Here is a 15956-nt window from a genome sequence, read left to right as displayed (position 1 = left end):
GCTGATCTCTCTCTCTGGGGGAATAGGTATGGGAAACTCAAGGCAACATGGCACCAGGGCAATGGATGAAGAAATGTCCTGATATGTGATTGCAGACACATGCTTGCTAGTTCAACATGTGGAAGGGTCCACCATGCAGAAATAGCAGTTGCTTGAGTGGTCAGTGGATTCCCACCAAATTGTTGGGATAGCAGACTTTATGGCTCTCTTTCCCCCTATGTACTATCCCGTAGAAGAACAAAAATTAAATTGTGGTAATAAAAACAATGAATTAATTTCACCTGTGACTAATGTGTATGAAATTCTCACATCATATTTCATATATATTTTCATATAGCATTGAAAAATTTTAAATTTAAATAATTTTTAAAAATTAAATATTCTAAAAAATTTTATAGTAGAAAATTCCACTATTCTAGTGAGAAACAAAATTGTCTTACCTTCCAGAGTTTTTGGGCAGTGCTCACCTGTGAAGTGAGGTGCCCAAGGTTTGTCTTGATCCCCAACAGCATACTGAAATACTCATATGCCTTGTAGGCACTGCAGTGCACATCTTAGCAGATGCTTCTATGGAGTACTTTTTCTCTCTTGTCTTGATAAATTGACTGCATACATAGCCTTTCAGCGCTATAGAAATAATAAATAGTAGTAGTAGTTAAGGTCTCTATAGTTATACTGTACTACTATTTATATTGATGGAAAGTTCATGAAGTTACTCTAAGGGGCTTTTTTTACTAAGGCCTATGGTCAAAATTAGTGCAGTAGGTGCCTACTTCTGATTTTGGCCTGCAGCAATTCAGAAATTGCCACGGGTCAAAAAAGAGCAGTTCACAGGTACGTCTGCTGAGAGGCAGGTTTCAGCCCACACCCACTGTGGTAACAGTGCATCTGAAAAGCCCTTTCTGCTTGCCTGCCTGTTTACAGGCAGTAAAGACTCCTGTGCTAACCCAGTGGTAAGAAGCATGCGCACTTTTACCACAGTGTGCCAGTGCACTGTCGGTACGCACATCCACAACAAACTCCTTCCTCCACACACAGGCACAGTAAAGCCTTATCGCCTGAATTGCCACATGCTAAATCTTTTTTTACTGCAGCAGCAGTGCGGCATGTCTGTAGTATTGTTGCCTTGCAGCAATACCATATCACGCCTTAGTAAAAGGGATGCTAAGTTTACTCAGCTTGGAATCAATCTGGAATGATCTGCAAAAAGGTAAATTTCAAAATATCCAAGTTTCCAAGTTTATTTCATACTTGATATACTGTCTGTCAATGGTTACCTAGATAGTTTACAATACTAAATTTTAAAAGAAAAAAAAGGGGGACATTTCATAGTTAAAATATCGAGGACAGATCAGACAGAGACATATGATAACAATGTCCTGGTCACTAAAACAAAGTTTGAGGGGAATGATAGATATTTTCTATACTTTTGTGGCATAGGCAATTAAGAAAGAGCACTTATTACCCAGGAACCAAAAAAAAAAAATCATTTGAGGCTCAAACTTTGAAATGTCCGAAAATCCGCCTAAATAGGCACTTGGACATCCTAATAACTGGGATGTCCAAGTGCCAATAATCAAAAACAATTTTCTGGACGTTCAGCAGCACGTCTATTTATTTATTTAATTCATTTTCTATTACATTTTCCACAAGGAGCTCAGAATGGGTTACATAAAATACAGGGATAATCAAAGCTTTCCCAGGACTGTCCTAAGCAGAACTTAGACGCAAGGAGTTAGCCCTGTTTTAGTTGCGTCTAAGATCCACAAGGGTGCCCAAACTGACAAGAAGACTGGAGGGTTTAAGGTATGAACCCCCTTACTCCCCCAGTGGTTATGACCTCCTCTCACCACCCAAAGAGGGAAAAAACAGTAGGCTTCCCATCAACTGATCACGGCAGGAAATCCTCATCAGCTGAGCCAGTTTCAGTGCAGTCCTGCTGGCTTAGCTGATCAGGATTCCCCTGCCGGGATCAGCTGAATCGGCAGGGAGAGAAAAAAATGTCTCTCCCTCCCTCACACCCATCGATCCCCTAAACTCCTCCAACCCGACATCCCCCCAACATCTCTGGACAGAAATCAAAAATAGATCCTCTCTATAAGGTAGAAGGAATTTAGTAAGCATCCATTGAGTATGTGCTTGAATTCCTTTCACCAGTGACCCATTTACTGGTTTATTATTTTATATTTATATAGTTTATATAGTGCACTATCTTACATTCTAGGCAGTGAACAACTATTACATCCAGAATACAAGTGTTGTATATTGACCTCCATTTCTGTTGAGCATTTTCTCTGTAAGTAAAAATCCAGAAGCCAAACAATGTATTCAAGGTAAATTTATTAAAATCCTTCCTTTTACAAAAGTGTAGTGCAGTTTTTAGCACCAGCTGCAGCGGTATCAGCTCCTACGCTCATAGGAATTCTATGAGCATCTAAGCTGTTACGGCCATGGCCAGTGCTAAAAACCATGCTACGCTTTTGTAAAAGGGGGGAGGGGAATGTGCATGAGAATTTAAATGGGTCAATATTGATACTTGATCACGTTACTCTGTTAAAAATTATTTGTGGAGCAGTTTCCATCTTTGCCACTTTTTTGTAACAGGTAGGTGGGGTGATTAAATCTCTGCAGCCCTACCTATTTAGAAAGCTAAGCTGGTCAGCTCTGTATACTGACTTCTCAGGGGCATCACCTGCAATATATCATCTCTTTCCTTGCAGAACACCTTGGCCAGTGTCAGTATGGAGCTCAGGGCATTACAAACACAGTTTGAGGATGCAGTGACAGCCTATGAGAAAGAAGCAAAGAGCCTAAATGAGCGTATGAAAGATTTGGCAAGACAGAAGGACACTGCTGAGAAGGAGGTGAGAAAGCCAGGATAATCTAAATGTAGCAATATGCCCTGCATGTAGAAGACTTGGGTTTCAATCCACAGTCTAGGTTTTCCTTCTTGGACTGGCAGGGGTAAAGGATTCTCTGCAAACATTTTTTAACTAGCAGGGCTGGGGCAATTCTCAGTCATTGGCACTGACCAGAATCCTGCTGCTTCCTATGAGGGTCTGAAGAAAGCCATAATCTGTAGGACCTAATCAAAGCCTGTCATTGTAATGGCTCTCTATAGGGGACATTGTAATGATCCACTTTTTTTTCTTTTTTTAGACAGGAGGTAGACTAAACTAATAATTTATATAAGCAATTTCATATTCAATGCTCAGGCATTATAGGGGTATTCAGACATCCACCTCAGTATTATGACTTATGGTGGCAGAAATCTCTGTTGCCTGCTCGCCAGACTCTACTGCTCTCTGCCGCCGTTCCCCACAGTGCAGGCCCGCTTTAAAACCACGGGCTTGCACTGCAGGGAACGGTGGTAGAGAGCAGGAGAGTCTGGGAGCAGTCAAGAGAGATTTAGGTAGGCAAGAGAGATTGGGGCCTGTGGGGGGTGTCGGGCAGGGCCGGTGTGTCGGGCCAGTGTCCGATCTCTATTGCCTGCTTGCCAGACTCTGCTGCTCTCTGCCGCCGTTCCTCGCAGTGCAGGCCCGCTTTAAAACCACGGGTTTGCACTGCAGGGAATGGAGGCAGAGAGCAGGAGAATCCGGGAGCAGGCAAGAGAGATCTGGGCTGGGCTGAGCCCTGACAGCAGTGACAGGAGGCTGCTTCTCCTGTCACTACTGTCAGGGTGTGCACATGAGCGGGGTTCGCTCTGTCCGTGGATAGGGGGGCTTGTTAATGATCATCCCCATTTGCATGCAGGTCTTTACTGAATTGATTGGCTGGCATCCAAACGGAAACAGATCGCACACGGTTTGGAGGTTTAGTAAAACTGGGCATTACAAGGGCAGAGTCAGGGAGGATTCAGGAGGTATGTGAGTAGGTGGCCATATTCAAAGCCAGACTCTGCATAACTAAACGATCAGACAGAACTGCACAAAAGGCTGCCCTAACATTGTTTGTTTAACCTTGTGGGTGCAATCACTGAATAAGGAACTACAGAGCATCCCGGTAGCGAGATTGAAATCACTGAAAAAGGAAGACAGAGCATCCTGATAGCGAGATTGCAATATAAGCCACAATAGACCAGGTTTCTTTAAATACAGAGCAGGCTGATTTTAAAGACTGCAAATTATACATGCCAACTGCTGAGCAAATTGTAAATAAATATGACAAACATTGTTTGAAATGTCTTTATGCAAATGCTAGAAGCCTAAGAAACAAGATTGAATAGTTAGAATATAGTGCACTAAATGAAAAGACAGATGTACTCTCTGTATTTGGGAGGTTCATCATTGTATCCACTGGACTTATTTTACTTTTAATTTTAAATTTCTAATTACCTATACTTTATTTTTGTTTTTATTTTTAGAATTTAGACTGCTGAAGTCTGTATTTGATGTAATTTAGAATGTAAACCGCTGAGGTCTGTAATATGGTGATGCGGTATAATAAATGATAATAAACGTGACATAACATAAACATATAATAGGCATCTCAGAGACCTGGTGAAAGGAAGATAACCAATGGGACACTGTCATACCAGGGTACAAACTATATTACAGTGGCCTTGAATTGAATGGACTGAAAATTCTACAGGAGCAGAAACACACCTTGGAACCCCTATGGGTTAAAATTCCATGTGTAAAGGGTAAAAGGATAGTGATAGGAGTATACTACCATCCACCTGACCAGAATGAACAAACAGATGCTGAAATGTTATCAGAAATTAGGGAGGCTAACAAACACAATAATAATAGGTTATTTCAACTACCCCAATATTGACTGGGTAAATGTAACATCAGGGCATGCTGGGGAGATAAAATTCCTTGACAAAATCAAGGACTGCGTTATGGAGCAGCTGGTTTGGGAACTGACAAGAGGTGAAGCAATTCTATACCTAGTTCTTTTTTTTAATCTTTATTCATTTTTAAAACTTATAATAAGTGTGACAGCAAATAATAACATTTTCACTTAAATACAACACTTAATATTCTCCAATAATCCACCTTGAAACTTATCTCCCCCCTCCTTCCCATTCCATAACAAATGTTAACTCACATAAAAGCATACAATAAAAAAGCATACAATAAATTCCCTTCTTAACATTCCTTATAATTATACAAAACCAAAATCTACCCTTCTCCCCTCCCCCAACCTTGGACATATACAATTAAAGGGAAAAAAGGCTTTTACTCATTACAATATTTTGTTACTCATTACAATAATTTGTTAAAAACTCCCAAACATCCAGAAATTTTTTTAAATACCCTTGCTGTGTAGCTATTACCCTTTCCATTTTATATATATGACACAGAGAATTCCACCAGAAACTATAGTTTAGTCTATTCCAATTATTCATAATTTGTTGCATGGCAACCCCTGTCATAATAAGTAAAAGCTTATTATTATTCGATGATATTTGACTCTTAGCCCTCATTGACATGCCAAATAATACAGTATCATACGACAATGCCACCAGATTTTCTAATAAATAATTTATTTGACCCCCAAATTGATTTCCAAAATGCCAAAATGAATGGACAATAGAATAATAAATGATCTAAAGTCCCTGCTTCGAGATCATAGTACCAACATCTATTAGACTTAGAGCTATCCAACTTTTGTAACCGAACTGGGGTCCAGAAAGCTCTATGTAATAGAAAAAACCAAGTTTGTCTCATAGATGCAGACACTGTACATCTCATCCTCCAAGTCCAAATTCCTGGCCATTGAGATACAGTAATTTGATGTTTAATCTCAATGCTCCAAATATCCCTAAAACCAGTTTTTGGTTTCTTTATTATAAATCCAGCTATCAATTTATCCACTGAGCGGCCTGGTGTCCCAGGAAGTCCACCTGAAAGCACAAGAATTCCAGACTATACTGATTATTAAGATCTTTCCATTCAGGGAACCCTACTTGAATGGCCTGCTTCAATTGCAACCATCTAAAACTCTGTGATTTACTAAGACCTAATTTATGTTGCAACTGTGAAAAATCAAGCAGTTTACCATTAGAAATAACATCATCTAAAATACGTATACTTGCAATCATCCAATACTTCCAGATGACCTTAAATCTGCCAATTTGAATCTTGGAGTTCAGCCATATTGTTTGATTCATTGATTTGTGTATTGGAATAGGTGTTAAATTACTTACATATCTTATCATGTATCCACTAATATTCTGTTTTCTTTATATAACCTAGGCATTTTGATACTAAGAACGTGGCATAATCGCAGAGGAAACATGAGTTGCCATTCCAAACTCAACCAATCTGGGAACTCTTCCATGAGCTCTGGGAGGATCCAAAACATAATCAATAATAAATATGTAGGATCTAGAGAGAAATAATCTTGTAACTAAAACTAATTCCTCTCTGTGCACACTTTATAACTTAAACTATAGACCAGTGTTCAATGTTCTACACACTAGCCCAATCCCAACTTAAATGTGATACAGTTCTTATGCTAAGAGGAGGGGCCTCAGATTCCCCTGTGCTGCCAGCAGTCTGCTTATCAGCCACACTAGAAAGGGAAACTACCTCATCGACCTCCCTCCCCTTCCTGCCTGGTGATATATAACAATGAATGTTCAGATGAAAAGATAGAAGAACTTAGCTTAGGCAGGGTTTCATTCAAAAAATCTTCAGGTCTCTTTAAACCAGGGGTGTCAAAGTCCCTCCTCGAGGGCCGGAATCCAGTCGGGTTTTCTGGATTTCCCCAATGAATATGCATTGAAAGCAGTGCATGCAAATAGATCTCATGCAGATTCATTGGGGAAATCCTGAAAACCCGACTGGATTCTGGCCCTCGAGGACCGACTTTGACACCTGTGCTTTAAACGCTGTCCTCGCTTGCCCAGTCCCGCCAACGTTAACGTTTCGCTACAATGGTTGCGTCAGGGCGGTGGACTCTCAGCTGAATTCACTAGCTCACAAAGGCAAAGACATAAGAACTGTATCACATTTAAGTTGGGATTGGGCTAGTGTGTAGAACATTGAACACTGGTCTATAGTATAAGTTATAAAGTGTGCACAGAGAGGTATTAGTTTTAGGATCCAATACATACCCTGACACATAATATAGGATTGATGATATCTATAAAAATTGGGAAGATTTACCCCACCCTCTTAATTGTTTTTTGTAGAGATACTAAAGCAATTCTAGGAATTTTACCAACCAAATAAATTTTGTAAGACTACTATTTAATTATTTATAAAAGGACCCCTGAAAAAAAAAACTGGCAACATACCCATTTGATAACAAGCCACAGGCAAAATCATAATTTTAATAGTTTGGACTCTCCCCCACCAAGACAGATGTAATGGGTTCCATTGCTCACACATTTCTGTTAACTTCTGTAATAAAAATTTTTCATTTACTTTCATTGTTTCTTCCACCGTGTTTTTAATCCAAATACCTAAATATTTTATTCCATCATCTTTCCAGAGAAAGGGATATGAATCAAATAAACCTTTTGTACAATGTACATTAAGTGGAAGAACTTCTGATTTACTCCAATTTATCTTATATCCTGAAAATTTCCCAAATTTCTCTATCAATTCAAGCAAGCATAGAATGGTTGCTTCAGGTTTCCTCAAATGAATCAGTATATCATCTGCATAAGCAGAGACCTTATATTCACAATTAGAATAAGGAATACCCTGTATCTCCTTCACCTGTTGAATAGCTAATAACAAGGGTTCTAATACAATGTCAAATAGCAAAGGAGACAAGGTACAACATTGTCTAACCCCCCTCTGCAAACTGAATCGCTCCGATAAATTATCATTAATATACAATTTAGCAGCAAGGGAGCTATACAAAGTTTGGATCATTTGTATAAATCCTGAACCTATACCAAACTAATCCATTGCTTGATACATGAAGGCCCATTCCACTCAATCAAAGGCATTCTTTGCATCCAAGGATACAGAAAAGGGCGAATCTTTCATGGCTTTTGTTAAATTCAACATATGAAAAGCCAACCTGGTGTTGTTAGAAGAATGTCTCTGAGCAACAAACCATGTTTGGTACATACCAGGCATAAAAGGGAGAGCCTTAGCCAAGCGTAAAGCCAATGTCTTAGCTAAAAGTTTTCCATCTACATTGATTAAAGAAATAGGCCTGTAATTTGAAACCAATGTGGGATCTTTATTTGGCTTCGGCAAAACTATAGTTAAAGATTCTGCCATAGTACCTATAATGCAACCTTTATTCAGTTGAGCCTAATATAAATTTAACAGATATGATAATAGGGTATTTTGAAATGATTTATAAAACTCTACCGTGAAACCATCACTTCCTGGAGTGGATCCAACTCTAAGGGACTTCAGCACTGTTTGCAATTCTTTTAGTGATATAAGCTCTTCTAGACTTCCTTTTATATGTTCAAGAATTTTCGGCCCCTTAATTAATTTTAAAAATTCTAAACCATCTTTTTCCTTGTCTAAATAAGGCTCAGAAGAATATAAAGCTTTATAAAAATTTAGGAATTGTTTTAAAATAGGTCTAATTTGAGAATAAGTATTATCTTTCTCATCTTTAACTGCAAAAATTTTTGTCTTTCTTTTCTTTGCTTTGAGATAATTTGCCAATAATCTTCTTGCCTTATTTGAATTTCCATAATACAAAATCTGCTGAGAAAACAAGTCTTTCCTTACCAATTGTGATGAAATCTCATTATATTTACATTTTGATTTTAAAAGAGCCTGGAAAATAGATTGTTCCCATTTATCAACTAATTTTAATTCCAAAACCTTAATTTCTTGTTCCAAATTAGAAAATTGTCTTTTAATCTGCTTCCTAACGTATGCTGTATATGAAATAATTTGTCCTCTCATGGTTGCCTTAAAAGCATCGCATATGGTTTCCATGAAATATCTTCTGAAGTATTAATTTGGAAATACTCATTCATTTTTAATTGAAAATCTTCAAGTAAGTTTGGATCCGCAATCAATGTATTATCAAATCTCCATACAGGTCTACTGTTATCCTGTTCAGCAGTTTTAAATGTAACCCATACTCCTCCATGATCAGATAAAATGATTGGATCTATGGAGGCTTGTGTTACCTGTTGAACTAATTGATTCTAAACAAAAATGTAATCTATTCTGGAAAAGGATATGTGAACATGGGAGAAAAACGAAAATTCCTGCTCATCATAATGAAGTATTCACCATATATCTTTCAAATCACAAGACTGTGCCAAATTGTCTAATCCTAATGATTTCATGATTTTACTAGGTTTTTTTATCCATCAATGGATCCATAACAGCGTTAAAATCCCCCGCCACTACTAAATTAGCAGCAGCCAGTGGTAGTATCCTCTGTTGCAGAGCTTTGAAAAATTCACTTTGATTCGAATTAGGGGCATATACATTAAAAAGCGCCAGCGTATAATTTCCCATGCTCATCTCCACATGTAACCATCTTCCCATAGGATCTGCAGCACTCAGTTTAAACATAGCTGTACATTTCTTATTCACCAGAATAGCTACACCAACTTTCTTTCCCACAACAGGGGCAAAAATACAATGTTTTACCCAACCGCTTTCTAGTTTTTTGGGATTCTATGGCCGACAAATGCGTCTTTTGGATATAACATATATCTGCATTCTGTTGTTTTAAAAAAGAAAGGGTTTTTTTTCCTTTTACCTGGATGATTGAGGCCATTAACATTTAATGAGAATATTTTAAACTCCATTATACAATTTTCCTTCAAGACACATGAACCATATCAGATAAATCAAATTATTATAATTTTTCAGTAGATGCTCATTTCCCCCAATTTGAAACCTGGAATATCTCCCAAAACCACCCCTTCCAAATACCCTTCCTTTCCTTGATACTTTGATCAATATACACCCAATATCCTAAAAACCCCTCCCTTTTCCCTCCAAAATCCCCATCCTCCACATCCTACGATTACTTGAAGACATATATTTAGACTGGCAGTCATAAACCTCCTCCCCCCAGACACCCTTACTTTAATACTTCCCTCCATATTATTACATTTAATCAATCCATATTAAATAAAAAGTTTTATAACTAGAAGGGAGCCTGTCTTAAGCAATAATCTTTTCTTAGTGTTATCACTTTAGCAACTCTTTGAAAACTTTTGTGAACATCTTTTAACATTTAGCACAAAGGTCTTGCAGTTACCATGTTTAAATTTTTCTATTAATACACAGCAATTGCAAAACATTATCATACTTTAATAAACAGAGAACACAGTATGAAAAGCCTGAAAATTTGTGTGCTAGCCTTTCCTCCATGCTAGAGTTCTCATTCCATTTGTCCAACACTTAATGCATAAATATTTATCAGTCTTTATTTCCATAAACGACAGTTCTGTGAGTGTTACTGGCAGGCCCCAGAATGGAATGAAGTCAAATGAAGGCCAGTTCTACTGCTCCTCCCATCTCTCTCACCATCACCAAACAGTCATGACATCATGCATAATCTATATATAATTAGTCCAGTGAGCTGGAATTTCCATCTAGATATAGAATTTTCTCCTGCTATTTGAATGAAGAAAAAACTATTCAAACAGTTCTATTACAGTTGAAAAACCATTTCCATGTATCAAAATCATTTAAAACCAAAAACATTAAAACTCATCTTCATATAACCACAGAAAATAAATATAAAAATAAGAATAAAAACTCTTTTTTCACTGGGAAGATTAATCATTCTGTGCATAGGTGTTTCTTGATTTGCCAAAAATTCTTTGAGACTTTCAGGGTCCTCAAACTGATGAAATTTATCCTTATAAGTAACCCTCATCAGCACTGGGTAATAGAGCCCATGCTTAGCCCCAAGCTCTCTTAAAGGTTGCCTCAGTTGCAGAAATTGCTTGCGCAGCTGTACTGTCTCTGTGGCAAAATCCGGTACAAACATTAGCTTTGAATCCTTATAAGCCAAGTTTTTATTTCCTTTGCCACCTTTAAAATTTCTAGAACATGTTGAAAGCGCAGCAAGCGCATAATAACTGGCATGGGTTTTTCCTGATTGTGAGTTCTCCTCCCTGGGATCCTGTGTGCCTTTTCTATTTCAATTGGCACTGCTGTCTTAATAGGAAGTATCTTCGGGATTAATTCTTCCAGAAAGGATATTATATTTCTCCCTTCTGCCCCTTCCTTTAAAACAAGGATCCTTATGTTCTGCCTTCTTGACCGGTTCTCAAAATCTGCCATCTTCTTTACCATTTATTTTAGGATCTTATGATCCTTTTTATAATCCTGCTGCATTTGTTCAATTTTTTCTACACTGGCTTCAACCTTATCCATTCTGCTGTTATCCTCCAATTATCCCCCCTTGAAACAATCAACACATACGCTGATGACATCCTTGTCCTCCTTGAGACAGACCAGAACTTCACCAACCTCCACGAGAATATTACAGCTTGCATAATGAGACTCCATTCCTGGTACTTCTCGGTATAGATGAAATTGAATGAATCAAAAACAAAATTACTCTAGCTCGGCCCAAAATTAGAACACCTGCCCACCCTCTTAGCACTACCCTCAGGCGCTGCACTGCAGCTTGAGTTCTCAAGCAAGGTCCTTGGCATCATTATCGATTCTTCTCTCTCCCTCAATGACCACCTCAACTCCTTGGCTAAATCATGCTTTTTCAGCCTCCACATGCTGAGGAAAGTAAGATCCTATTTTCGCCAACAACATTTCACCGTCCTTGTCCAATCCATCATCCTCTCCAAATTAGACTACTGCAATGCCATCTACTTAAGCCTATCAAAAAAAGTCTTCAAAGACTCCAGCTAATCCAGAATACTGCAGCCAAGTTGATCTTTGCAAAACGCAAGTCTGACCATGTCTCCCCACTCCTAGCCAAACTTCACTGGCTCCCAGTGATTTCCAGAATCCATTTCAAATGCTCCTGCCTGGCTTTTAAGATCATTCACGGCATCCTTCCTCCCTTAATCCCACTATCTTATGAGTCCTGACTCTACCAGACCTGCCCAAAGGTATAAATTATCCTTCCCCTCTCTACATGGTATTCGCCATGCAGGCAAACTGGGAAAATCCCTTCTCTTCAGAATCATAGGTCTTTGGAACGACCTTACTACCCTGCTGCGGAACCTAGGCTCCCTCCAATTATTCCGCAAGCAACTGAAAACCTGGCTTTTCACTAAAATGTAATTCTATCCCCCCTTACTCTTCTCTTCTATATATAAGTTCATGTAAACCTTTTTTTTCCTTCTCTTCCTATATTTTAAGTTCTTGTAAACCGTGCCGAGCTCCACAACATCCGTGGAGATGATGCGGTATATAAACTTAACGTTTAATTTAGTTTAGTTTAGTTAACCAAGTCCAACTTGTTATTCATAATCACCATCTCTTTCTTCATCTCAGTCAAAGTTAAACTGATGTTTCTTAGTTCTTCCATTACCTCAATCACATCCAAGGCATCCATTGGTAAAAGGGTCCCACTAGGGGGTCTATGGATCTTCTTTTAACCTTTTTGTCTTTCCAGCAGACTTAATAGGAATTTCCTGCAACTTCTGCTTGCTAGAAGCCATTAGTGTAAGATTTTACAGGTGAGTAGAAGAAAATTTATAACGCTGGAACCCAGTAAATGCTGCCCAGAGGAGGGAGCTCAACAGTTAACCAGCCATTAACCACATCTCCAAGTTCCGGAATCCCAATTCTATACCTAGTTCTTAATGGAGTGTATGAATTGGTGTGGGAGGTAATGGTGATGGGGCTGCTTGATAACAGTGATTATAACACAATCAGATTTGATATAATCCCTAGAATAAATTCCAATACAACAGCATTTAACTTTAAAAAAGGAGACTATGATAACATGAGGAGAATGATAAAAAATCTGCAAGGGTCAGAATTTACATTAGGCAAGGATATTATTCAAAACTATCATCTTGGAAGCCCTGAATAGATATATTCCATGTATTATAGAAGGAGGAAGGAAGACCAAATGGCAGCCGACATGGTTAATTAGTCAGGTGAAGGAAGATATTAGAGCTAAAAGAGAATCCTTCAGAGAGTAGAAGAAGGATCTAACTGAAAATAATTGTAAACAGCACAAGGAATGGCAAGTCAAATGCAAAATAATTGTAAACAGCACAAGGGATGGCAAGACAAATTCAAGGTGCTAATAAGGAAGGCAAAGAGAGACCTTGAAAAGAAGATTGCGCTGGAAGCAAAAACACTTTTTAGGTATATTAAAATCAAGAAGCTGGGAAGAGAATCAGTTGGCCATAGTGGAGAGATTAAATTAATTCTTTGCTTTGGTCTTCACTGAGGAAGATGTGGGTTGAGTTACCGGTGCCAGAAATGGTATTCAATTCTGATGAATCAGACAATCTCAAATCCCTGGAACATTGGAAGATGTAATGGGTCAGTTTGACAAATTGAACTGTAGCAAATCGCCAGGACCGGAATGCTGATACAATTGAATAATGAATTTGCAGAGCTATTAGTCATTTGTAATTTTTCTTTAAAATCATGCATAGCACCGGAAGACTGGAGGGTGGCCAGTGTGACATCAATTTTTTAAAAGGGTTCTAGAGGTGATCCTGGAAATTATAGACCAGCAAGTCTGATGTGGGTGCTGGGCAAAATGGTAAAGACTAATATAAGGAACAAAATGACAACATATACATAAGCATGGATTAAATAGAGAAAGCTATCATGGATTTAGTCTAGGGAAATCTTGCCTTACCAATCTACTGCATTTCATTGAAAGGGTGAATGAACATGTGGATAAACATGAGCCAGTTTTACAAAGTATCTCATGAAAGACTTCTAATACTGTAAAACTGCTGTTAGAGTAAGCCACCTTGAGCTTGGAGCCAGCATGAACATGAGCAACAAAGAATTGCTCCTGCTCTGAAAACCCATTAGACTACTAGGGATAGGCCTGGGGTGGCAGCCAAAAGGGGATGGGGGAGTGGGACTACTTCTGGAGGGAGTGCTGTTATTGAGTGGGGCCTGGGAGGGTGTGCTCTTCTTGGGTGGTGGAAATTGGAGAATTCCTTATGCAGGCATAGCTGAATGTTGATCGGGATGTGCATAAGTCCTGGCATTCAGCACATGTCCAGTCAGACCCAGATACTCAATGCGGTGCACAGACATGGCCTGGCATCAAATTTCTAGGTGTAATTTAGCCAGCGACAGTCAGCTCTTATAAAACCATTGAGTGCCAATGGCTGAATATTGAGTGGTATAAACCTAACAGGTATCATTAGTCTAGCCATATCTTCTACATGTTATGAGGTTTATAGCAACCAAGCAATGAGCAATGTCTCATGCAGACTTCACTTTTTGGAATCAGTTCCCTCTAGAAATTATAATGAGCGAGACCTTGCTTTCTTTTCATAGCTTTGTATATTTTGGTTGTTCTCATCTGTATATAATTAATTTTAGTAGTTATTGTTAAATGTTTATTTGTTTTACTGTTACTGTAAATCCTCTGAAGCCTTTGGGGGTGAATGATTTATAAGATGAATAAATAAATAATATAACATGCAAATACTTGGATTTTGAAGTGATGGTAGTATTTCACAGGGAGCCAAAATAGAGAGAAGCACTTAAAAAAAAAAAAAGGAAGTTCAAAGAAAAATTTGAACTGCAGAGTTTTATATATTGTAATGAAATCACTCAAATTTGTACAAGATGAATACAATATAAGAATTTTTAAGTAAATAAAGGTCACTATACTAATCATTGTGAAGCCTATGAGTTGACCTGCACTCACAGGTCCTTTAGATACCCTGCCTCATACAAATTTCAGCAGTAAACCTATTTGAGAAGGAGTGGGTTGTTATAAGATATGTGAATATGGACATTGAGAAAGGTCCTGGGGCTATATTCACTGCACAATCCACAAAGCCACTGAAAGGGCACATTGTAGAACCAGTGATTCCAAAGACAGAGGCAAAAGACTAGGTTTCCACAAAAGAATAATGAACGTCCACAAAACCATAAGCAGGAGAACACTTTTTTGTTTGGGGGGGGCCTGCAAACTCCTTCCCAGATCCTGCCTAATCGCCCCCATAAAATTACTAATTATAATACCATTTTTTCCATTCATTTTTCATATATACACACAATATAATCTTATCAACAATACATAATGGTTATCCACAAAATTAAACTCCGCAAAGCACACTGTATCTTTCTCAACATTCATTCTTACCAGAACACCTGGCCTTGGCCACATATGCAGAACATAGATAACCCCTATATAAATACAGGACCACAAACTAAAAGTACTGATATATATATAAGATGCAAGACTTTGCATACAGTACAACCCCCCAGAGAAATAGAAACAAATGCATTTCTTCCTGAACAGTGCTAAATATAGACAGCAGATGTAATTTCTCAAATCTGACACAATTCAATCACTAAATTGAAACTAAAAATCATTTCCCCTACCTTTGTTGCCTGGTGATTTTTGTTTTCAAATCATCTTTCCCAGTCTCTGGCTGCACTTCCTTCTGTCTGTGCTCTTATCTGTGTATCCACCTTATCCATTTGCTGTTTTTCTCTCCTTCACTTTCTGCCATACATCCATCTTTAGCATTAACTTTTAACATTCAACTTTCTTCCATTTTTCTGCTTTCTTCTCAAAATCTACTTTTCCATGCCTTCCCTTCCCATCTATCCTTGTGTACCATCTCTTCCCTCTTTCTTCTCCCCTACTCCCATCTATCCATAAGAAGCATTTCTTCTTATCTCTTCCCTGCTATACCCATTGCTGTGCACCATCTATGTCTCCCCTTCCCCTCCATCCCTATGCATCATCTCATCCCTCTCCCTTGGTCAGACATCTCTGTCTTTCCCCTTCCCCCCTCATATGGTCTGGCATCTTTCTCCTCTCCTTCCCATAGCCTGGAATCTCTCTCCTCTCCCATGGTAATCCAAAATACTCGTTTATCAAAACAAAGTTCCCCATAGACAATAGTGGCA

The 15956-nt window shown here is 38.4% G+C and overlaps 1 protein-coding gene across 5 annotated transcripts in view; it reads left to right on the top strand.

The window, feature by feature from the left end:
* CROCC2 (ciliary rootlet coiled-coil, rootletin family member 2) overlaps nucleotides 1-15956 on the top strand; it is a 993480-nt gene that overhangs the window by 664558 nt on the left and 312966 nt on the right. For all 5 annotated transcript variants that reach the window (XM_033959482.1, XM_033959484.1, XM_033959480.1 and 2 more), the window contains one exon: nucleotides 2721-2864. In XM_033959482.1, the coding sequence (XP_033815373.1) occupies nucleotides 2721-2864 (144 nt within the window). The remainder of the gene's footprint in view (nucleotides 1-2720; nucleotides 2865-15956) is intronic.

This window comes from Geotrypetes seraphini, chromosome 9 (assembly GCF_902459505.1).
Source record: "Geotrypetes seraphini chromosome 9, aGeoSer1.1, whole genome shotgun sequence".
Classification (NCBI taxonomy): Eukaryota; Metazoa; Chordata; class Amphibia; order Gymnophiona; family Dermophiidae; genus Geotrypetes; species Geotrypetes seraphini.
The sequence above is the reverse complement of the archived record's forward strand: the minus strand, read 5'-3'. Positions and strand labels throughout refer to the sequence as shown.